At 42.3% G+C, this 23,640-nt stretch overlaps 1 protein-coding gene across 4 annotated transcripts in view; it reads left to right on the top strand.

Moving 5' to 3' along the window:
- NR1H4 (nuclear receptor subfamily 1 group H member 4) overlaps nucleotides 1–23,640 on the top strand; it is a 66,848-nt gene that overhangs the window by 31,866 nt on the left and 11,342 nt on the right. For 3 of the 4 annotated variants that reach the window (XM_053251353.1, XM_053251352.1, XM_053251351.1), the window contains exon 8: nucleotides 2,168–2,314. In XM_053251353.1, the coding sequence (XP_053107328.1) occupies nucleotides 2,168–2,314 (147 nt within the window). Of the gene's footprint in view, nucleotides 1–2,167; nucleotides 2,315–17,743; nucleotides 17,878–23,640 lie in introns of those variants that run through there. The other variant, XM_053251354.1, reaches the window with a different exon arrangement.

The raw sequence follows: 23,640 nt of genomic DNA on the forward strand, positions 1-23,640 counted from the left end.
ATCAAGAACTGAAAGTTGTCCTCAAGATTTTGAACCCCGCTATCCTTTTTATATCTCTTTACTTACACTGCTATTCATTTTTTTTTAAAAAGGTTTTTAAGGTGGTTTACATAGCAAAAGGAATGCGAAAATGGTTCCTTGCTCCAACAGGGCCCACAATCCAAGAAACACAAGGGAACACCAGTGACAGTCACTGAAAAGGATACTTTGCTGGAATGCATAGGAACATTTGATACTCCCTGTACCCTTTTCCAAAGAAGAGGCACTACTTTAAAAGATGCCTCTTCACTCAGTTAGCCTGGATTTAAGAACAAATGCTCTAGCTCTGTCAGCATTCTAATAGTTAGTTCGTTTTGGTTTCTTCAGTGTTCAAAATAATGCCATGAGAGTCTCGCGCACCATAGAATATATTGTAATATTTTGTATAAATAACCTTAAAAGTAGCCTGACACATTCTCATGTGGCCACAATGTATGGGTTCTTCCCATAACAGTTCAATGTGTTCCAAAAGTCAAGTTGCAGTGTGAGAAATGATCAAGCAGTTTCCCCTTGTTATGCCGGACTGTGAAATATAGCGAAATACTTGTATTGTGGGAAAGCTCGTCTTTGCTTTAATACTGAATTGCATAATGTGGCCCTGGAAATTAGAAAATTAGAATTAATCTTTCACCTTAGCAGCAGATTTTAAGGATACTAGTCGGTACCCACAAAAACCATTGTCCATGTCTGGGGGGCAGCTGAAACTATGTCATTGGTTTCACAGAGGAAAGGCATACAAAAGTAGGAGTCTTCCACGTGCTGCCTATTCAAATGACTTTGACTGACCCAGCTCTTTTTCAGATCAACTGGTCACATGTCTGTGATTTTCTTATCTAGGGGTGTGCAAGAACTGAACCGGTTCGAGCAAGGTCCAAACCAGTTTGGTGACACCGGGGGGGGGCAGGAGGGCACAGACACCACGGGTTCTTGGTGGGAGCACTGTTGCAGCAGAAAGCTGCATAGGTAAGTAGAGAGCAGGTAAGGACCTGCTTTCCTCCTTTTTAAAGATCCCGCTCACAGCCCCACCCACCACTGGTGGTGCCAAACCAGTTTGGACCTCGCCCAAACCAATTCGGTACCAACCTGTGCACAAACCTCTCCTAGGAAGTTGTGCAACAGTTTGTTTGTTTATTAGATGTGCCTCACCCAGATGGTTCTAAGTGGTTCACAAATATAAAAACAGATAAAAAGAAATAAATAACTCCTTAAAACAAAATTAAAACCAATTTGAAGTAATTTCAGTAGTTAGTGGAAGACCTGCTTTGAGATACATAGAAGGTTGTGAAATGTGCTGTGCATCCTATTGTGCAACTTGTTAACATCTTCAATTTGCAAGAGAACTAGTCTAGAACAGACTTCCTTTCTTCTTACAACATTCTTGTGCTACATCCTTGCACTAGCGCAACACTTGTCTGGAGGTAGGCTGATGTAGACATAAGTTGAAACACATTCCCCCGTTGTCAATCTGCTTTTGTGATCTGTGTCAGCTGGACATAGGTCAGGGAAGGTAGCGTCATTGAAAAGAACCTTTGATTTTAAAAAAGTATTATCAAGCTCTCTTTCAAACAAATATACTGTACATAATTGTTATATAACGTATAAATGTACAAATTCTTATGTACACTTTTATTCTGCCAACTGCATGTTCTTGTACATAGTATGATTGTAAATGTGGTAATAAATTTAATGTAGTAAATTTCCCCCACTCCCTATTTTCTTCTATAATGTAAACTAAAGAGAAAATAAATAATCAGGACTGTTGGACAAATGAGGGTGTTGGAAAATACTCAACTGAGCACTGAAAGATGATAATGCAAGCAGCTCTGCATTAACACTGAAGGAGGAATTTAATTTATAATATGCTAATCAGGTTGAAAGTAATCATCCTGTGATCTTAAGCAAGATTATGAGCACATGTACATGTGAGAAACTTGGATAGACTCTTGCCAGGTGGCCTGAGAAAGAAAACAGAATATGCACTTCACAACCTCCTGTAATTAAATAGTCAGCTGGTCTTGTTCCAAATCAGCAGATGCATCAACCACTTTGAGCTGCCTTCCCCCTAATATTAATTGCAGGCAGAAAGTTGTTAGTTGCTAGCTTAATATTTTCTTTTTTTTAATTCAAGGCTTTCAAACCCTTGACCATGAGGATCAGATTGCTTTGCTAAAGGGTTCGGCAGTAGAAGCCATGTTTCTTCGGTCAGCTGAAATCTTCAACAGGAAACTTCCCATAGGACATGCTGACCTTCTGGAAGAAAGAATTCGCAATAGTGGTAGGTGCCTCTGATTACTAGTAGAAAGAACCACACTAGACCATGAAATACTAGGGCAATTTTCACACAGGGCTTTTAGCTTGCATCTCCTCCGGAATGGAGGGTGTGCATTGACATATCAGAAAGATTTACCCCAAAGTCCCTGCGAGCTATCAGGGAGCACTTTACACACCATTGGGTTTGCCATTGCATGTTAGAGTGTAGCCTGTTTTATATCCAGGGTAAAAAAAATCCACTTTTTGCATCAGTTTTTTTGGGGTAACTTGTAACTTGTAACAATAAACATGCGGTAAAGCCTGCTGTGTGAAAAACGGTCAGGCAAAAATACATCTATTAGGTAAGCGTCACACTTCTGGGTATTCAACAGCAAGCCTCTCAGTCAGCCTTGAATCCAAAGGTCATCAAGTAAATGTTTAATCATAAAAATATATGTCCTATGAATAGAACTGTTTCATTGCAACTATTATATTTGTTCAAGGATGTGTGTAAATGAATTAGGGTAATGAAATATACTTCTATCACATTATTCCAATAAAATCATCTCACCCACTTCAGTTACAAATGTTATAACAATGATAGTTCAAGGTCTACTGGTTACGAATGTGTGTGCTTGGGAGGAGAAACTTAGATCAGTAGGTAAAATGGCGCATTGGGAATAAACTGTATAGAGTTATGAGTAGTCGCATTAATTGTATATCTGGTTTCACAAGATCTGTCAGATTTCTAATTAAATGCAGTGCATGATTATCTATAATTTCTACACCAGTTCTCTGTGTCCAAAATGCTTTATAATTCTCATCTTATTTATTTTCACAACAACTCTATATTTCTGTTCAGACATTATTCTATAAAGGGCTGTAAGTGAGTACAGCCTTCTTGGAGTACACAGGAAGTCACGCTCCAGTGTGTCACTCATCCCTCCACACCCATGCTCCTCACAGTTAGAGGTGTTTGACACCATAACCATGATGGTGGGCATTTCTGTGATTGGCAGGCTCAGGTTCCCAAGCCTGCTGATCCATGAAATGGCTGCCATAATAGTTAAAGGCAGCGTTTGCCTCTTCAGACAAACATCACCATAACTATGAAGAGCATGGGCAGCAGGATGAATGGGGCAGAATATCAGCATGCTTTGGGATGGCTATAGTCATGTACAGCCTTTTAAAATATCATCCAAATAGAGCTTATATGGCAAGTTAAATCACAAAGAAAGCATTTTTCTTAAGGCCACCAAGAGGTTTTTCACACATGGCTCTATGTCTCAGGGTATCTGATGAGCGAATCTGCTTTGCAGCAGATTTGAGGCATTTTAATTTGAGGGATTAGATGGACCATTTGCATAGCCATCAGCACCTCCTTTGCATAACCATCAGGACCTCCATCAATACCTTCAGAGAAAGCAGAAGCCCCGGAGGTTTTTATCAAAAGCTGCTGGAAACAGAGGATTTTTTTACCCCAGACATAACTTGGGCTAAGCCAGAATTTGTAGCCTCCTGGTCCCTGATAGCCTGCAGGGAGGTTGGGTTAAATCCAGCGAATATGTGGACTGGCACACTCCAGTCAGGACTGGATTTGGGGGAAAAGCCCTGTCTGTAAAACCTCCAAGGGATCTTCATGGCTGAGTAAGGATTTAAACCCATGTCCACTTCAGCACTCTATTCCCTGCACTACAGTGGCAATTGGACTAGCTGTATCTGTTGCTATATAAATAGTGGGGAGGGGGAATGATGAAGTGATATTAAAGTGATCCAGTGGGACATTCACATCCCCACTCCCCAGTTTCCAGTGAATATCTACCTACTCTACACATTGCCTGTTTTGTTGTCAGGATCCCATCAAAATAATAGTTCCTCCCTTGCCTGTCCCTCCAAATCTATTAGATACTGACAGCCAGTGTAGTATAGTAGTTAAAGTGTTAGACTAACATCAGGGAGACCCAGGGTCAAATCTCCTCAGCCAAGAAGCTCCATGTGTGGTCTTGGATGCACTGGGTGGCTCTTAGCCTAACCTACATCATAGGGCTGTTCTGAAGATAAAAATGTAGAGGGGGAGTCTTGCATGCCACTTTTAGCCCCTTGAAATAAGGATGAGATCGAAATATATCAGTTGATGACTGCTGAGACTAAGCATAATTCAGTCCTCTAAGTAGTATGTTTATTGCGGTCACAGACCAGATTAACAAACAATAACAATTAATAACATTAATAAGAAAATTCAAAAATTTCAAAAGTTTACAAAATCACAAACTGTTCAAATTACTAATACAGTCTTTACAGAGCTTTGACGCCACAAAACAGAACTTTGTCACATTATCTGAAATTACAGGTTGAAAATTGGCCAGCATGATTTCCAAATAAAATTGGTCTGTGTGACCAGGATAAGTGGCTAAAATAGGAGCAATAAATTTGGTGTGAGCGTCCTTATAAAACTGGCAATAAAGAATAACATGGGTGAAAGACTCTATATCCCCTGAGCCACAGGGACAACAGCGCTGATCATAAGGAAGTTGTTTGAATTTACCATCAAGTACTGCTGAAGGGAGAACGTTCAATCGTGAGAGGGTCAGAAATCTCCTAAATTTTGGTACCAAAATCTGGTCTAAATATTCAGCCGATTTATAGTTAAAAGTTTGAGAGCCTAAGTAAATTCCCTTGGGCAACCATGCGGACTCCTCCTGAAAATCTATATCTTGGATAGGGGTGTGCACGGAACCACGGAGCTGCGGTCCGGCACTGGGGTGGGGGGTTCCTTTAAGGGTGGGGGAGGGTTTAATTATCCCTCCCACCACTTTCCCAACTCTGGCTCACGTATTTTCGCTAGTAATGGGGCAGCAGGATACCTCCCTGCTGCCCTTTCCCCCGCTTGGCTGCAAAAGGCTTTAAGACGCCTTTTGCACATGCACGCACATTTCCTTCAGTAATGGGGCAGCAGGATACCTCCCTGCCGCCCCTTCTCTCGCTTGGCTGCAAAAGGCCGCCCCCCCCCCGATTACTGAAGGAAACGTGCATACGCGTGCAAAAGGCTTCTTAAGGCCTTTTGCAGCCAAGCGGGGGAAGGGGCGGCAGGAAGGTATCCTGCCACACACACACACCCCGATTACTGAAGGAAACGTGCGCGTGTGCAAAAGGCTTCAGCCTTTTGCGGCCAAGCGGGGGCAGGGGGGGCAGGGAGGTATCCTGCCGCCCCATTACTAGCGAAAATACGTGAGCCGGCTGAGATGCGTTGTCTCGGCCCACAGAAATCCCATAATGCACCGTGTGAGTCTGCAATGCATTATAGATATCCCCCCAGTGATGGGCAGGAGCCCTGCAGTACCCCAGCCCTGGCTACACGCAGCCAGTGCTGACAAACAATCCAGAAAATGGGGCTAAGGGAGCCCTCGCTCCCTTAACCCAGCTGGGTTTGCCACCAAAGCACCCCTAGGATCGGGCGTAATCCCAACAGTGCTTACGATCAGCTAAGCCTGGGCTTGGCTTCCTTAGCCTGGTCATAAGAGCAGCCTCTTAGTTTTTTATGTAGACAGCTTTTATTTTTTTTCTCTTTAAAAAAGCAGACTAGTGTCTTTCTTTGTGACATTTAGCTAAGTTGCTGATGTTTCACAGCCAGTACTGCTGCAGTGAAAGAGAATGCTCTAGATTTCTTTTGACAGTGCTATATAGCTTCTCAAAGGCCACCTAATAGCACAGTGGGGAATGACTTTCCTAGCAAGCCAGAGGTTGCCAGTTTGAATCCCCGCTGGTATGTTTTCCAGACTGTGGGAAGCACCTATATCAGGCAGCAGCGCTATAGGAAGGTGCTGAAAGGCATCATTTCATACTGCAAAGGAGATGGCAATGGTAAACCCCTCCTCTGTTCTACCAAAGAAAAACCACAGGGCTCTGTGGTCGCCAGGAGTCAACACCGACTCGAGGGGACACTTAACCTTTACCTATATATAGCTTCTCACTCTGAACTGACATATTTCCTTCTGTAGTTATGATGATCTATAGTTCTCAAAGTGGTTTACATAGAAAAGTAAATAATACATATATCAGATGACTCCCTGTCCCCAAAGGATTCACAATCTGAAAAGAAACATAAGGCAGATACCAGCAACAGCCCATTGGAGGGATGCTGTGCTGGGGTTGGATAGGACCAGCTGCTCTCCCCTTGCTAAATATAAGAGAATAGCCACTTTAAAAGATGTCTATTTGCTCAGTTAGCAGGGGTTCTGCTAACTTTGCAGTATCTCTCATTTCTGAGAATGTGGCTGAAACCCTCTGATTTCATTAGCAATATCACAACCCGTGCTTCTGGGGTAAGGGGATACTTCCATGGCAACAGCATACTAGATAAATTCTATGAGCTCAGCTCTATGAGTTACATCATATCATAAAATTCTATATTTTGTTGCAAACACTAGCAATTCATACATTGAATATGCATCCAAATGTTATTAAAGGTGCACTTTAATTGCTTTAGCTACAACAAGATGCTCCTATTTTCTTCAAAAAACCAGGGCTAAAACTATTATAAATATACTGTAACTGTAAAATATACTGTAAAAAACTGTATATAAGTTAAAAAAAAACATATAAACATCGTGCAGATGTCCAACTGGCTTCAATCCCTTTCCTCTTCAAGGCATGCCCTAAATTTCCCTCTTTCCTTGCAGTCGGACCTTTGTCACAGTGACTAAGTGAAGAGCTAAACGATGGGATTCTCTTACAAAATGTAATAAACACTACACATGTTCCAATGTTTTCATCATCATGTAATTAATTTATATGGGATGACTATTGGTTTAAAATGTACTGGAAAAATCCAGACTTCTGGGGGGTGGGGGAGAAAGAAAAATATTTCACTGGTTTGGGGTAAGATTTTAAGATTAGTGTCAAGGTGTCAGCTTGGTCTTATTGTCAGCCTTTGAGAAAAGCAGTCACAAAAGCTGAAAATAAAATGCCTAAGAATTGCAGAGCTGTTCACTGTTTTGTCACTTGTCACAATGCTGACTTGGAAGCTTCTACCATCTCATTTATGATCTTCCTCTTTCTGTCCAGACTGTTTTGCATTAGTGTGTGTATGTGTGTGTGTGAGAGAGAGAGAGAGAGATAAAGAAGTCAGAGTGATCTGGTGGCGATGACATTTCAGCATATTTATTCCTAAATTGATACAGTTTGATACCTTTCTGGCATAACTTCCAAAAGGTTCACTGATACAACTCTGGGGATATTACTATTGCCTTTGTTACATCCAAAAAATGATAATTCAACATATATTTTATGGATGTAGGAGCTATGGTTCATGAGATGGGTGCTGCAGAAGAAAGACTCTTGCATTTTGGAAAATGCTTGTCTGTCTGCAGACTTCCAATAACCTGTTCATGATAGCCATCAGGTTTTTCTTGTTCCAAAGCATGTTTTCTACCTCATGCAGGCATGGCATCCTACAGAAATCTGTTACAGCAACTGTACTACAAGCGAATGTTTGATCCTGTACATCCAGGATCAAAAATAAACTGCTAATGTTATAATACCCTTAAACAAATCTATGGTGTAGACACATCTGGAATACAATGTACAGTTCTGGTCACTGCATCTCAGAAAAGGATATTGTAGAGCTGGAAAATGTGCAAAAGAAGGCAATCAAAATGACAAGGGCACTGGAGCTTTCTTATGAGGAAGGACTTTTTAGTTTAGGAGAAAAGTGATTAAATGGGCTTTAATTGAGGCTCATGGGTGGAGAAAATGGACAGAGAGAAGTTTTCCTTCCTGTCTCACTGCACTAGAAACAAATATCATCAAATGAAACTGACTGGTGAGAGATTTAGGCACTTGCTACCACAAGACGTGGTGCTGGCCACTAGCTTAGACAGGTTCAAAAGACAAATTAGACAAATTCATGGAGAGGTTTATCAATCGCTACTAGTCTTAATGGTTATATGATGCTGCCGGGTTCAGAAGCAGAACCGCTTCTGAAAGCTTGTTAAATCTTGGCTTTTTATCCAGGCTTTTACATGATTGTTTTTATTGCTGCTTCTATGTGTTTTTACTCGTATATAGTTTTTTATGCTTGTATTTTATAGATTTTAAATTTAGTTTGTTTTTTATATTTTTAGCTTAATATTTTTATTGTCATTTTATTGTATGTTTTTTAACTTTTGTAAACCGCCTTGAGATTGTTTTTAATGAAAGGTGGTATATAAATCCAACAATAAATAAACAATAAATAAAAAATAATCTCTGGATATCAATTGTGGAAGAGCAATGGCAGGAGAGGCGTATGCCTTTGTCTCCTGCTTGTGAGCTTCCCAGAGTCCAACATCCTGAAGGAACTAGAATGCTGGACTAGAAAGGCCTTGGCTTGATCCAGCAGGGCTCTTCTTAATAATTTTGTTTTAGATCAACATATTTCAGTATTTTCAGTTTGTAAGATCTTAGTTTTTACTTGTTTTTACTTACTCAAGTATTAAAAGAGGTATTTAAAATCTTGTCAAGGATTACAATTTATTGTCATATTTCAGTAACAGATTTCAGTGGTAAAGAATTGCAAATACAGTACTTTTTTCCTGAAAGCTTTTCCAAAGCAACTCTGTGGGGAACAATAATAAATTTCTGCAGGAAGTACATTTTATTTTTTAAATTATTTGTTTCCTGTTCCACCTTATTGACAAGTTTCCAAGGTATATTACGACATTTAAATAAATATTTTATGTTCCATAAAAACAAGACACAGCAGCGATAAAAAGCAGAAAAGAAGCAGCAAAAACATGTTAGGTTGCTATAAACAAACCAATAATGGTTCTTTAAAACTAAACTGAGATGGACAGACTCAGGGAAAGTATTCCAAAGCTGGGATGCTACCATAGAAAAAGCCATCTCTATGATCAGTTTCCACCTAACCCAGGGATTCCCAGACCCTCAAACTTGGATCCCCAGATGTTGCTGGACTACATAACTCCCAGCCACAATGAGGGCTAGCCACATCCCCGCATCTGACGTCAGACGCAGGGAACATGGTCTCCCTCACAAATGGGGCTGCGTGGCCCCATTTGGAAGGGAGATTGGCCCACGCTGCATTGCTCAGTGTGGGCTGGAGCGACTCTCCCTGCCTTAAAGGCAGGGAGAGCCATTCTGGCCACACTGTCAATGCAGTGCGGGCCACTCTCTCTCCTGAATGGGGCCACGCAGCCCCATTTGAGAGGGAGATTGATCGCCCCTGCTGCATTGGCAATGAGACTGAGAGTGGCTCTCCTGCCTTTAAGGCAGGGAGAGTCACTCCGCCCGCGCTGCCAATGCAGTGCAGGCCCTCCAAACAGGGCTGCGTGGCCCCATTTGGGACCGAAATAACACCCCCCAGATGCAGGGGGCGTGTCTGGGGCTGCACTCGCGGCCACTGATTGGTGGCAGCCCGGGTACTTTGAACCCATTCATCCAATGGTGGCTCCGCTCCTGGTCCAAAACCGTTGGGGACCCAAGTTTGAGAACCTCAGACCTCTGAATGGTGGAATTACCTGGAACAGGTTTTAGGTGGCTGTTGGCAAACTTTCTTCCATGATCCCCTCCTACCTATGTGAGCTCCAAGAGTACCATTCTGCCCCACCATGCAAAGGCTATAGGCACACAGAGGTGATCTCAGGGACAGCAGTGGGCTCTTCTGTGGACACAGAACCCTCAGCAGCTGCCCAACTCTGCCAACCCTGTCACTGGCCCTGACTCAGAGGAGGGTCTTTATGGCGATCTTAAAGCAGGGACAGGTTCATGGGAGGACTGAGGCAGTCCTTTGGGATTTGCATCCAAAAAGGTAAAGTGTGCCGTTGAGTCATTTTTAAGTCCTTGCGACCACAGAGGCCTGCTCCGAGGTGGGAGGCAGGCGGCTTCTTTAAGTGTAAATGGAGCCGGTGCTCCATGCTACCCAGCAGCCCCCGCGGCGGGGAATCGCCTCTGCCACTCACCTGGCCAATGGCTCCATGGGAGCCAGGTGAATGGCAGAGGCGATTCCCTGCTGCGGGGGCTGCGGGGCAGCATGGAGCACCGGCTCCATTTACACTTAAAGAAGCCGCCTGCCGCCCACCTGGAGGCACGTTCACAGCCTGCGTCTGGGTAGAATACAGGAGGGGTTTACCATTGCCATCTCCCGTGCAGTATGAGAGGATGCTTTTCAGCATCTTCCTCTATTGCTGCTGCCCGATGTAGGTGTTTCAGCGGGGATTCGAACTGGCAACCTTTGGCTTGCTAGTCAAGTTATTTCCCTGCTGCACCATTAGGTGGCTATCCAAAGCTATAGAGGGCTTTAAAAGTTAAAACCAGCACTTGGATTTGTGCCTAGCAATGGACAGGAAATGAATGTTTTATTGTTCAGAGACTGTAAGGAGATACTTTAAAATGAATGTTCCAATGATGAAGAGCTCTCAGCTCAAAAGGCATTGGAGACCATTGGATAGGTTTACAATAAAAACTGTCTCCTTCAGTTGTTTCAGTCATTCTGAGTATGAACCTGGGATTAGGGCCAAACGGAAAGCATGTTTCATTAGACCATGCAATAAGAGAAGGCTCAGCGGTGCTTGGTGCAGTATTTATAAGAAGTTTTTTTTAATGTGTTTCATGATAACATTGTCATCAAATTGAATCAAAGTTTCTAATGAAGGTCTCTGAATTGGGAAAACAGTTTGGATAGATAAGATACTGTGAAATAAACTATAATATAATGAGTAATTAATATGTTTATTTCTCAGTAAAACAAGAGCTCATTTACTCTTTGATTTAATATCCACCGGCAGCCTCAAATCTATCCAGATGAAATATCTCCTCATCCATATTAACAACAGCCTTAGTCATAATTAATTAGCATAAAACATTCTCCCTCACAGCTGTTTTTCTTCTTGTTTTAATTTAAACATCTAGCTATAAAAAGCACTCTCTCTTCAAGTACATATTAATGAAGAAGGGAAATTAAAATAGGATGTATAATAAAGACTATGAGTATCAAAACAGAGATACAATTTGACTTGTACCATGGAGATACATACAGATTTTGTATCCATGATACAATTTGACTCGTACCAGGAGATACATACAAATACATACAAATACACTGTTCACATAAGGCCTGAAAGTACAGTCTCCAACACAGAAATGGTATTTTCATTAAACACAGTAATAAAGATCATATGAATTAACTCGTGTCTCAGTGCAGGTTTCCCATGAGTAATCTCACATAAGCTGTTTTACACGTGTAGAAGAATGATGCTATAGGCAAGCCCATTTCTAGCTTTTAGTCCCACATTAATTAAGGGAATTAAGGGTCAGTTCAACAATCATGTGACTCAGCCACCATGAATACAAGTTGCGAACCCACATCATGAATGATGTGCACTACAGGGATATAAGCAGATGCACACAACTGATTTACCATAAAATTCATGGAAGATGTGGGAAACAGCCCAAAGTAAGTTGGCATAAATTGCCACAAATCCTTGCACTTTGCTTTAAGTGGGTTGTGTATGAAGGTGTTGTTAGAAAACTAAATATTAAGTTGCAAACAATGCAGATATGGCATACATATTTACCACACTAAGATAATAAAAGTCCTGTATATATTTTTTAAAAACACCCTTTTAAAATTTTATGTCTTACTCTTTTTTTTTTCATTTTAAATTTTTATTGGATTTTACAATAGCTTTTACATTCAAATTGCATTCATCTAATTCTACACGTAAGTAAATACTGACTTCCCGCTTGCCTATCTGCGCGTTTCACAATAACTGTACATATAAACCATTGCTATAATAATTCAAAACATATATACTCCACAATACTATTTGATTTTACCCAACCCACCTTGCTGTTATTACTATATTTCAAACCCTACTGAAAAGTCCATATTAGAAAAATAATCCTTTAAGTAAACCAAAAATGGTTCCCAATCTTCTTTGAAACATGCCAAATTTTCATCTCTTATAAGTGCTGTAAGGTTTGCCATCTTGGCATCTTCCAAATTTTTTATCAACCAGTCTTCTTTTGAGGACATTTTAGTGTCTTTCCATTTTTGTGCATATACTATCCTGGCCGCTGTGGTTGCATACATAAAAAATGTTGAATTACTTCTGGAGAACTCTCTTTCAGTTATTCCCAGCAGGAAGGATTCTAGCCTCTTAAGAAATGTCACTTTAAAAATTTCTTCAGCTCATTGTATATCATATCCCCAAAGGCCTTTGCCTTCCCGCATGACCACCACATATGGAAAAAAGTTCCCTCACATTGTCCACATTTCCAACATTTATTTGAAACATTTTTATACATTAACGCTAATTATTTTAGTGTCAGGTACCACCTATACATCATCTTATAATAATTTTCTTTTAAAGTATAACATGCAGTAAACTTTAAATCAGTTTTCCATAATTTTTTCCAAGCAGCCATATCTATATTATGACCCACATCTTGAGCCCATTTTATCATAGTCGTTTTGACCACTTCATCTCTTGTCTCCTCCAAAAGAAACAACTTATACATCTTAGAGACTATTTTTTCATCATTTTCACACAGCTCCTTCTTAAATCTCAACATTTGATCCACAAACCCAACCTTAAGATCCTTTTTATAAATTTCATTTAGCTGATGATACTGAAACCAATTACTAACGAAATTTTGTACTTCATTTAATTTTTTTAATTTACAGCCCTCTTAGAGCTTCCAGTGCTCTTAGGAAGTGGTCTCCCATTCAGGGGACTAATTAGAACCACACTTGATTAGTTTTGCTGCAATATCAGGTACTCCTAAACTGGACCCTAATAATAGCCCTCTTCAAGCTGTACAGTTTTAGTGGGAGGGCATCTTGTTTGTTTGGTTGGTTGTGCCATTGAGTTGGTGTCGATTCCTGGCGACCACAGAGCCATGTGATTTTCTTGGTAGAATACAGCAGGGGTTTACCATTGCCCGCACCCCGCGCAGTATGAGATGATGCCTTTCAGCATCTTCCTATATCACTGCTCCCAGATATAGGAGTTTCCCATAGTCTGGGAAACACACCAGTGGGGATTCCTAGGTGGCCAGATTTGGCTTTAAAAAAGCCAAATTCTGGCTTACGGCCCATTTGACCCACAAGTATACCCCTTAGGTTCTGGCAACACCAACAGCCTCCTGTTCTCTAGGTAGGTTGCTTCCCTGCTGTGCCATTAGGCAATTAATCAAATAATAGATATCAGCTGATTCTTTCCATTTTGCAGTGTGAGTCTAAGGAGCGGGCTGAACAAAGGAAATCTTTTTTAAAAAACCCTGAAGAGTGTATCCCCCACCATGCTGTTTATTAGTGAGATTTGCCAAGCAGATACTGTAGTAGTGTGTATTATATAGGAAAATAGCCCCCTCTTGTGATTAAAAACAGCAATTTGTAGTCAGAGCATGATGAAACAAGGGAAAACAGGTTTGTTGAGAATGAAACTGAAATCACAATTAGAGAGCTGGCTTTTATTTAAAGGAAAGGACTCTCCCACTGTTTGATCTTCTTTAGATTTTTGGGCTCTTGCTTCATTTGGATGTTGAAGCACATTGAGTTCTTATTATTTTGGATTGCAACATAATTCTGACATCTGGACTATCATCTCCTTCATTCCATTCTCTGTTTCCCACGAGACAATAGGGCCTTGTGAAGCTATATGGATTCATCCCTAATTCAGTATGAATTGAATTGCCATCCAGCTTGGCTGTAACTAATAGGGATGTGCAAGTTGGCTCAATTTGAACCACAGTTCAAATCAAACTGACCTAGTCCAAATTCAAACTGGACTGGTCCCCCCAAAAAGCGGGGGGTGCCAGTTCAGGGGTATACTTGTAAAAGGGAATCCAGTGAGGATTACTTTTTACAAGTAAAGGGCATTCCCTATAGTAATGGTGGCGGGAGAGAAAGGGTACTTTTCCATAACCCAGTTAGAGAGCTCGGGGTGGGGGAGATTTTCTGCCCCAATTACAGCGGAAGTGCACCGGTGAACGAGCACTGCTAATTAATATTGTCTGGAGACATGGAGTTAAAGTTCCAAATAAAATAGTTTATTTGGAAAATCCATAAGGGATATAGCTAAGACCTACAAGCTTGGTTGCTAGCTTTATACAAGAAGAAGGAAAGGGAGAAGAAGGAAGTCTGTTTCTCAGGTGTGAGAATGAAACCTGAGACTATCAGTATAACCAAGGGGAATCAGAGTAGCGAAAGCATGATCAGAGGGAGAATACTCTTACTGGCTATCTCTACCCCAATGCCCTAGTGGTCAATAGGGTTGCTGGTGCCAAGTGTCAATGCCATCAGGAATTATCTGATACAAAGTAAAGTATATCTGATACAAAGCAAAGCAGAACCACACCCCTCAAAGCACAGAATCGAGGAACTCCAAACTGCCAAGGTAGTCTGACTGCCAAGGCAGTCAAGACATTGTCACTTTGCACAGCCATACTAGATTAGGCTCCTGAATAATAATAATGATAATGATAATGATAATGATAATGATAATAATAATAATAATAGTTGTGGTGGTGGTGGTGGTGATTGTTGTTTACACAGTCAGACAGGTGTTATTGACTGGTTTGTTTTATCCAGACATCGAGTCCTTCCCAAGGACCTGGGATGGCTGAATTTTATTATCAATGTTGTTGCTGTTATTATTATAGATATTGTCACAGAATATAGGCTGTTCCCAGTAAAGTTGCTTTTTATAATTGGCTGATGGTGATTTCTGTGGCCCCTATGGTGTTGAGGTGCTCTTCAAGGTGTTTTGGAATTGCACCTAGGGCGCCAATTACTACTGGGATTATTTTGGTCTTTTTCTGCCACAGCCTTTCAATTTCAGTCTGTAGATCTTTGTATTTTGTGATTTTTTTCTGTTTCTTTTTCTTCTATTCTGCTATCCCCTGGTATTGCTATGTCGATTATTTTAACTTGTTTTTCTTTCTTCTCGACTACAGTTATATCTGGTGTATTGTATGGCAGATGTTTGTCTGTTTGTAGTTGGAAGTCCCATAATATTTTTGCATCTTCATTTTCGACAACTTTTTCATTTGTATGATCCCACCAATTTTTGGCTACAGGTAGCTTGTATTTTTTGCAGATGTTCCAGTGTATCATCCCTGCTACCTTGTCATGCCTTTGTTTCTAGTCAGTTGTGCAATCTTTCTACAACAGCTGATTAGGTGGTCCACTGTTTCATCTGCTTCTTTACAAAGGTGGCACTTGCTGTTTATTGTTGATTTTTTGACTTTTGCTCTTATTGCATTTGTTCTTAGAGTCTGTTCTTGTGCAGCCAGTATTAAACCCTCTGTTTCTTTCTTCAAGTTGCCATTCTTAAGCCATTGCCAGGTCTTGGTGATGTCTGATTTTCCAGTTATATTGTGCAAATATTGACCATGCAGTGGCTTATTTTTCCATTTTTCTGCTCGGTTCTTGACTTGTTCTTTCTTGTAGGCCTGCTTTGTTTCATTGGTGTTGAATAGTTTCACGTTATTGACCATTTTAAGTGCATCTTCTTCACTGTCCTTGATATATTCTTCAAGTCCTCTTTTCTCCTCCTCTACTGTTTGATGGACTTGCAGCATTCCTCTTCCACCTGAGCTGTGAAGGAGGTATAGCCTAATCACTGTGGGGGTGCAAAGCATGATTGATTTTCATTATTTTCCTGGTCTTATGATCTAGCATCTTTAGCTCTGCCCTGGGTCCAGTCTATTATTCCTGCAGTGTATCTGATAATAGGTATAGCCCAGGTGTTTTATGGCTTGTATGGTGTTCCCACCATTGAGTTTGGACTTTAGGATTTTTCTAACTCTCTTGATGTATTTACTTCCAATTTTTCTTTTAACTTCAGTGTGTACAATGTTATCAGCTTGGAGAATGCCCAAGTATTTGTAATGTTCTTTCTCTTCCAGGTTCTTGATGTTGCTTCCATTGGGCAGTTCTATTCCTTCTGCTTTTGTTATATTTCCTCTGTTCATTTTATTTATTTATTATTATTTATTTTACATATTTTTATACCACCCAAAACTTATGTCTCTGCATTTTTAATGCAGTACAATTGTCTAGTCCAAACTCCACTGCTATATCGCTACTGAAAATACGTACAGTGTTTAGCAGTGATTCGATTTCTGATTGGGACTTTCCATACAACTTCAGATTGTCCATATAGAGCAGATGGTTTATTTTACTTGATGTTTTAGATGTTTGGTATCCGAGGCCTGTTTTGTTTAGTATTTGTGAAAGTGGAGTCATGGCGATTACAAACAACAGAGGGGATAGTGAGTCCCCTTGGAAAATACCTCTTCTAATGCTAACCTGTCCAAGTGTCTTGCCATTGATTGTTAACTGTGTACTCCGCATGGTCATTGCTTTAAAAAAAATAAATATCTGAATGTTTTTGCTGACACCAGTTGTTTCTAAACATTTTAGTATCCATGTGTGAGGCAATGAGTCAAAGGCTTTCTTGTAGTCAATCCATGCAACACTTTGTTTGTTTTTCTTTTCTTGCAGTGTTCTAAAATCATTTTGTCAATCAGCAGCTGGTCTTTTGTGCCTCTGGTGTTCGGGCAATTTCCTTTCTGTTCAACTGGAAGCTGCTTATTAGTTAATAAGTGTTGCATTACTTCATCTGCTATTATTCCAGTAAATAATTTAGCATGCTTGGCAGGCAGGTTATCAGTCTATAATTATTTGGAACTGCACCTTTTGCTGGGTCTTTCATTATGAGATGAAATGAAATATATATGCTCATCATACCTTTCTCTATCTGCCTTATTCTTCCTTGAGCAAAAGCAAAGCAAAATAAACGGTGGCTGCAATTTTATGCACACTTTCCTGGGAGTAAGCCCCATTGGCTACAGCGGCACATACTCTGAGCAAACATGCACAGTCTTGCACTGTAAAACTTGTTTGAAGAACTGCACTTAAGTGGTTGATTAGAACATGAAAGTAATGTCATAATCTTACAAGCTGATGTTCTGCCAGACACCCTAGGATGCTTTAAGGTACAGACTGAAGAATCAGTGCAAAACAGATATCTTTGCATCACAAGTGAACAGCAGTTCCAGTAAATGGTCTGCTGCTTCTGCACTAGCAATTTGTGCTGTTATGCCAGGAATTGCTCACTGTCCCCAGTAGTCTAATAGTATCACCTAGTGGTACAGCAGTACCAGTAGCCCTGTTGCCAAGCAAACTAGTCACCTTTTGGACCAGTAGGAACAAAGGGAAGCTTGTGCAATGCTACAGTTTTCCTCACAGTGAAAAACAAACAAACCCTGTGGTGGGAGTTTCCTTCACAGGATTAGAGTCAGATTCTGAGGCATTTACTAAATGGAAACTGTGACAATGCAAGCCACTATGGGAGCCAGTGCAGAGTTTTAATGGTGGACTGCTCATTTGCCTTTAATGTACAGGGCAGGCAGTCGATATACTAAGTCGAAATATTTTATCCCACAGCACAGAGTGCTAGCATTCTTCATCACAACAGAATGTGAATGGCTGATTGGACTGCCATTTCCTGTGGACTTGGGACACTGACATTTGCTTTGAATTTAGACTTCATGCCTCAAAGCCATGTCCGGTTCATGCCATCAAGTGTGAGTTTGCATTGATGAGTATTGCCTGAATATGATGAGAAGGCTCTATCTGTGAGTGCTGGTGTAGTCATGGTAGAGATTTCAGAAGGGACAGTGCAATGATTGGTTGACATACTGCGCAATGTTACATCAGCACTGTAACTTTGTTTTTGCAGTTGCACAATTTGTGCAAATGCAAAAATTGTATGATGGGAACTGTGCAAGAGTAATCCCGTTATTTCCAATGGGATTACTCTTGGGCATGTTCTGTTGCACAATTTTTGCATTTGTGTAAATTGTACTTTGGCACAACTGCAAAAATGCAATGTTACAAGGCTGATGTATCATTGCGAAGTATGTCAGCAGTGTGCAAAAAACATGGTTGAAGTATCAGTTTAGGTACGGATAGGCATAAGCAGAGCAGTTATTCAGTTTTCACTTCAGAACCCACAATGATCATCCCCTGAAATTGATTGCCAGGAAATTGAGGACCAACAAATTGAGGAAATTGAGGACCAACAAATGGAAGTACTTTATCACATAGCACATAATCAACTTGTGGAATTCTCTGCCACATGATGTGGTGACAGCCAGCATCCTGGATGGCTTTAAGGGGGATTTGGATAACTTCACGGAGGAGAGGTCTATCATCAGCTACTAGTTTGAGGGCTATAGGCTGCCTCCAGCCTCAAAGGCAGGATGTCTCTGAGTACCAGGTGCAGGGCAGTAACAGTAGGAGTTCCGACCCCACACAATAAGTACCTCCGTCTTATCTGAATTCAGTCTCAGTTTGTTATTCCTCATTCAGCCCATTACCGACTCCAGACAGGCATTTAGGGAGGTTATCCCCTCTCCCAATGATGCTGACATGGAGAAATAGATTTGGGTGTCATCAGCATACTGATAACACACTGCACTAAATCTCCTGATGACCTCTCCCAGCGGTTTCATGTAGATGTTAAACAACACTGGAGACAATACGGAGCCCTGATGGACACCATACAAAAGTTCAGATTATGAAGAACAACAGTCTCCAAGGAACACCATCTGGAACCTGCCTGAGAGGTAGGAGCGGAACCACCGCAGAGCAGTGCCTCTCAACCTCCTCAGACGCTCCAGAAGGATACTATGGTCGATAGTATCAAAAGCCACCGAGAGGTCCAAAAGAACCAACAGAGTCACACTTCCTCTGTCAATTCCCAGTTAGAGATCATCCATCAGGCCGACCAAGGCAATCTCCACCCCATAGCCAGCCTGGAAGCCAGTTTGAAATGGGTCTAGATAATTGGTTTCCTCCAAGACTGTCTGGAGCCGGGAGGCCACAACCCTCTCAATTACCTTGCCCAACCACGGAAGGTTGGAGACAGGCCTGTAGTTACTCAGCTCCAAGGGATTCAAAGTAGGCTTCTTTAGAAGCGGTCTAATAATTGCCTACTTAAGAATAGGAGGCATCCTACCTTCCCTCAGAGACTCATTTATAATCTCTACCAAGGCTTCTACTACAACCATCCTGCCAGATAGTATAAGTCATGTTGGGCAGAGGCGTAACTAGGGAAAACGGCGCCCGGGGCAAGCACTGAAATTGCGCCCCCCCACCGTGCCCCCCCCCCGCCGCCACCACCCAGCATACATCTGACTGACACACATGTGCTTTTTCCTCACAACAACCCTGTGAAGTTGGCTTGAATCTCAAACAACAGAATTATGATGCAATGATGATACACACTACATTATACTTAGGTTTTTCCTCACAAGCAACAACCCTGTGGAGTTGGCTTGTATCTCAAACAACAGAATTATGATGCAATGATGATACACACTACATTATACTTAGGTTTTTCCTCACAAGCAACAACCCTGTGGAGTTGGCTTGTATCTCAAACAACAGAATTATGATGCAATGATGATACACACTACATTATACTTAGGTTTTTCCTCACAAGCAACAACCCTGTGGAGTTGGCCTGTATCTCAAACAACAGAATTATGATGCAATGATGATACACACCACATTATACTTAGGTTTTCCTTCACAAGCAAGAGACAATCTCCAAAGGTCCTGGCACATAACCCCCTCCCCCATTTTTCTTGCCAAACTTTGTGTCTTTAGCAGGATGCCACAGGCACTTGTTAAAGCTAACAGTGCAGGTTTTTCTGAGATGGAGCTGTTATAGGAGCACTTCAGCGTATCACAAGGCAAGCTTTCATAGTGCAAAAACGAGCATGCCAGCAAGCAGAACTCATGGTAAAACTCTCTTGAAACACCTTGTAACAATGCACAGGCAGCTATGTTACACTGCTTGAGTCAACTCACACTGCTGTACTACCCAGGCTGTGAGAATTGACTCTCAGTTCCCTATACATGCATGCATTTAAGATTGAGTGCCAAAGAATCTTTATGATTGTTTTTCTTTCTTTGGGGGCAGAGAGAGGAGCGTATAATGCAAACATTAACACCTGTTAGGCATCTGAGAACCATAGTTGGGCAGCTAAATAAAAGCCTGATTCTTTAATATGTTTTTTCCCCCACATGTGGCTTCTGTAGTTTTTGCAACTCATTCAATTTCTCACCCTGACACTTGGTCTGCTGCTTCCACCCGCCCGCCACCGAATCCTATCTTCCGTGCGGGTGTCCGTGTGTGTCCTCATCGTCCTGCTTGCGCCTGCTGCAGTGCAGTCCCAGCCCCAGCAACGACGCTTTCCTCCGCGACGGCGACCGCGCCACCACGTGCAGGCGAACAGAGGAGGATGGACGCACCGCACGCATGCACAGCGCGACACGGCATGCCGGCCGAGTTGCGCATGCGTGCGTCACTGGCTAGAGACCCTCTGGCTAGCAAGCCACTAGAGGGCCTCTTTCTGGCTGTTCCAGACTAAGCGAGCGATGGAGCAAGCAAGCCTCAGCCAAGGGCAGGCACAGTGAGCAGCATGAAAGGTGCCTGCCGCGGCGCCCACCGCGGCCAAGCCAGGCCACTGACTGGCTGCCAGCAAAGCAATGGGGGGGGGCCGCGGGCAGTGCGGAAGGGACCGCTCGTGGGGGAGGGGCGCCGATGCGCTCCCTTGACTGCTGCAGCGCTGCTGCACTGAGCAGGAAAAATTTGTATTTTTTTTTAATTGTTTAAAAAAAATTTGGTCATGGCAGCGCCCCCCATGTGACCCAAAAAGATGGCACCCGGGGCACCTGCCCCCCCTATAGTTACGCCTCTGATGTTGGGCAGGGGTCAAGAGAACAGGTGGTAGGCCACACTGCTCCAATCAGCTTGTCCACATCCTCAGGAGTCACAAACTGGAACTGATCCAACCTAACCACACAAGAGGAGTCACTGGACACCTCCACATCAGACACTGAAGTAATTGTGGAGACGGAGTCTAAGTCGGCCCAAATACAAGGAGCTTTCCCCCCACAAAGAATTCATTAAACACATCACAACGGGTAATCAATGGTTCCAGTTTCTGATTCAAGGGAGGAGGGGCACATACTAGCCCTCTCACAACCCTGGACAACTCCGCCGGATGTGAACTTGCGGATGCAATACGGGCAGAAAAGAATTGCTTCTTTGCTGCATGTATCGCCTGTGCATAGGTCTTCAAATGGGCTCTGTGTTGCAGTCTGTTGGATTCAAGCCGAATCTTTCTCCACTTAGCAATAGCAATAGCACTTACATTTATATACCGCTCTATAGCTGGAGCTCTCTATGCGGTTTACAATGATTTAGCATATTGCCCCCAACATTCTGGGTACTCATTTTACCGACCTCGGAAGGATGGAAGGCTGAGTCAGCCTTGAGCCCCTGGTCAGGATCGAACTTGTAACCTTCTGGTTACAGGGCGGCAGTTTTACCACTGCGCCACCAGGGGCTCAGTCACACTTGCACTCCAATTGTCTGCCTCACCACTTCAGCCCCCGTAGTTCTTCCGTATACCAAGGGGCCAGTTTTGAAGCTGGTCGGAGAGGATGCTTAGGAGCAATCACGTCTACCGCCCCGGTGAGTTTGCTGTTCCAATTCTCCACCAGGGGATCAACAGGATCACCAGAAGATCCAACACTAAATCCCTCCAAGGCTTCTTGAAATCCTATTGGATCCAATAACCTTCTCGGGCGGACCATCCTAATTGGTCCCTCATCCCTGCGAAGGTGGGAAATGATTGTGAGTCCAACCTTAACCAGATGGTGGTCCGTCCATGACAATGGGGAAATCACAGGAGTCCCCACCCATGGAACACTACCCTGCTCAGAGTGAAAGACCAAATCAAGCTTGTGACCAGCAATGTGTGTCGTCCTCAAGACCACTTGAGTTAGGCCCATAGTCGTCATGGCCGCTCTGAACTCCTGAGCCGCCCCGGACAAATCGGTCCCAAAGTGAACACTGAAGTCCCCAAGCACCACAAGCCTGGGGGACTCCAACACCAAGTCTGAGACCAAGTCCGTCAGCTCAGTTAGAGACGCCGTTGAGCAGCGGGGCGATCAGTATACCACCAGAAGTGCCCATCTATCCCTGGTCCCCAGACTTAAGTACACACACTCAATATGGTCTGACACTCTAACAGGGATCCTGGTAAGGGAAAGGTTATTCTTAGAGACCATAGCCACTCCACTTCACTCCAGAATGCATGGGGTTTATTTAAAACCACAATAATAGAAGCCCCAAAAGGAGGAAAGGTACCATCAAGTCCAGAAAGATGCTGGCATGGCTAACAAGTAAAGTCAAGGGGAAGAACATAAGAACAGCCCTGCTGGATCAGGCCCAAGGCCCATCTAGTTACCAGATGCCACTGGAAGCCCACAGGAAGGAGCTGAGGGCATGCCCTCTGTCCTGCTGTTACTCCCTTGCAACTGGTATTCAGAGGCATCCTGCCTCTGAGGCTGGAGGTGGCCTATAGCCCTCAGACTAATAGTCGTTGATAGCTTCTCCTCCATAAAGTGATCCATGGACCTCTCCATGAAGTTATCCAAACTCCCCTTAAAGCCATCCAGGTTGTTGGCTGTCACCACATCTTGTGGCAGAGAATTACATAAGTTGATTATGTTAAAAAGCACTTCTGTTTGTTGGTTCTAAATTTCTTGGCAATCAATTTCATGGGATGACCCCTCATTCTAGTGTTATGTGAGAGGAATTCTATCAACCTTCTCCACACGAATGATTTTATAGACCTCTATCATGTCTCTCCTCAGCCTTTTTTCTAAACTATAAAGCCCTAGGTGTTGTAGCCTTGTCTCATAAAGAAGGTGCTCTAGGCCCATGATCATCTTGGTTGCCCTCTTCTACACCTTTTTCAGTTGTACAATGTCCTTCCTTACCTATCTATCTATCTACCAGATTTGTACACCGACCCAAACTTTCATCTCTGGGTGGTTAACAATAACATAAAACAAGTTAAAACATGCACAAAAACCTTAAAACTATTTATTTATGTTTACATTTATATCCTGCTTTTCCTCTAAGGAGCTGAGAGCGGTGTACATGGTTATGTTTATTCTTACAACAACCCTGTGAGGTAGGTTAGGCTGAGATATACATTACTGACCCAGAGTCACCCAGTGAGTTTCATGGTTGAATGGAGATTCAAACTCAGGTCTTCCTGGTCCTAGATCAACATGCTAACCACTATGCTATGCTGATGACTTTTAGATTCTAGACAATCTAAAAGTCAAAACCAGATTAAAATTCAAAAAATTAAAAAGCTGAAAAAGCTTCGAAGAGGTGGGTTTTCAAGTTCTTTTTAAAAATTATTAGAGATGGGAAGGATCATATATCAGTAGGGAGCACATTCCACAGT

Source organism: Hemicordylus capensis, chromosome 5 (genome assembly GCF_027244095.1).
Source record: "Hemicordylus capensis ecotype Gifberg chromosome 5, rHemCap1.1.pri, whole genome shotgun sequence".
Lineage (NCBI taxonomy): Eukaryota > Metazoa > Chordata > Lepidosauria > Squamata > Cordylidae > Hemicordylus > Hemicordylus capensis.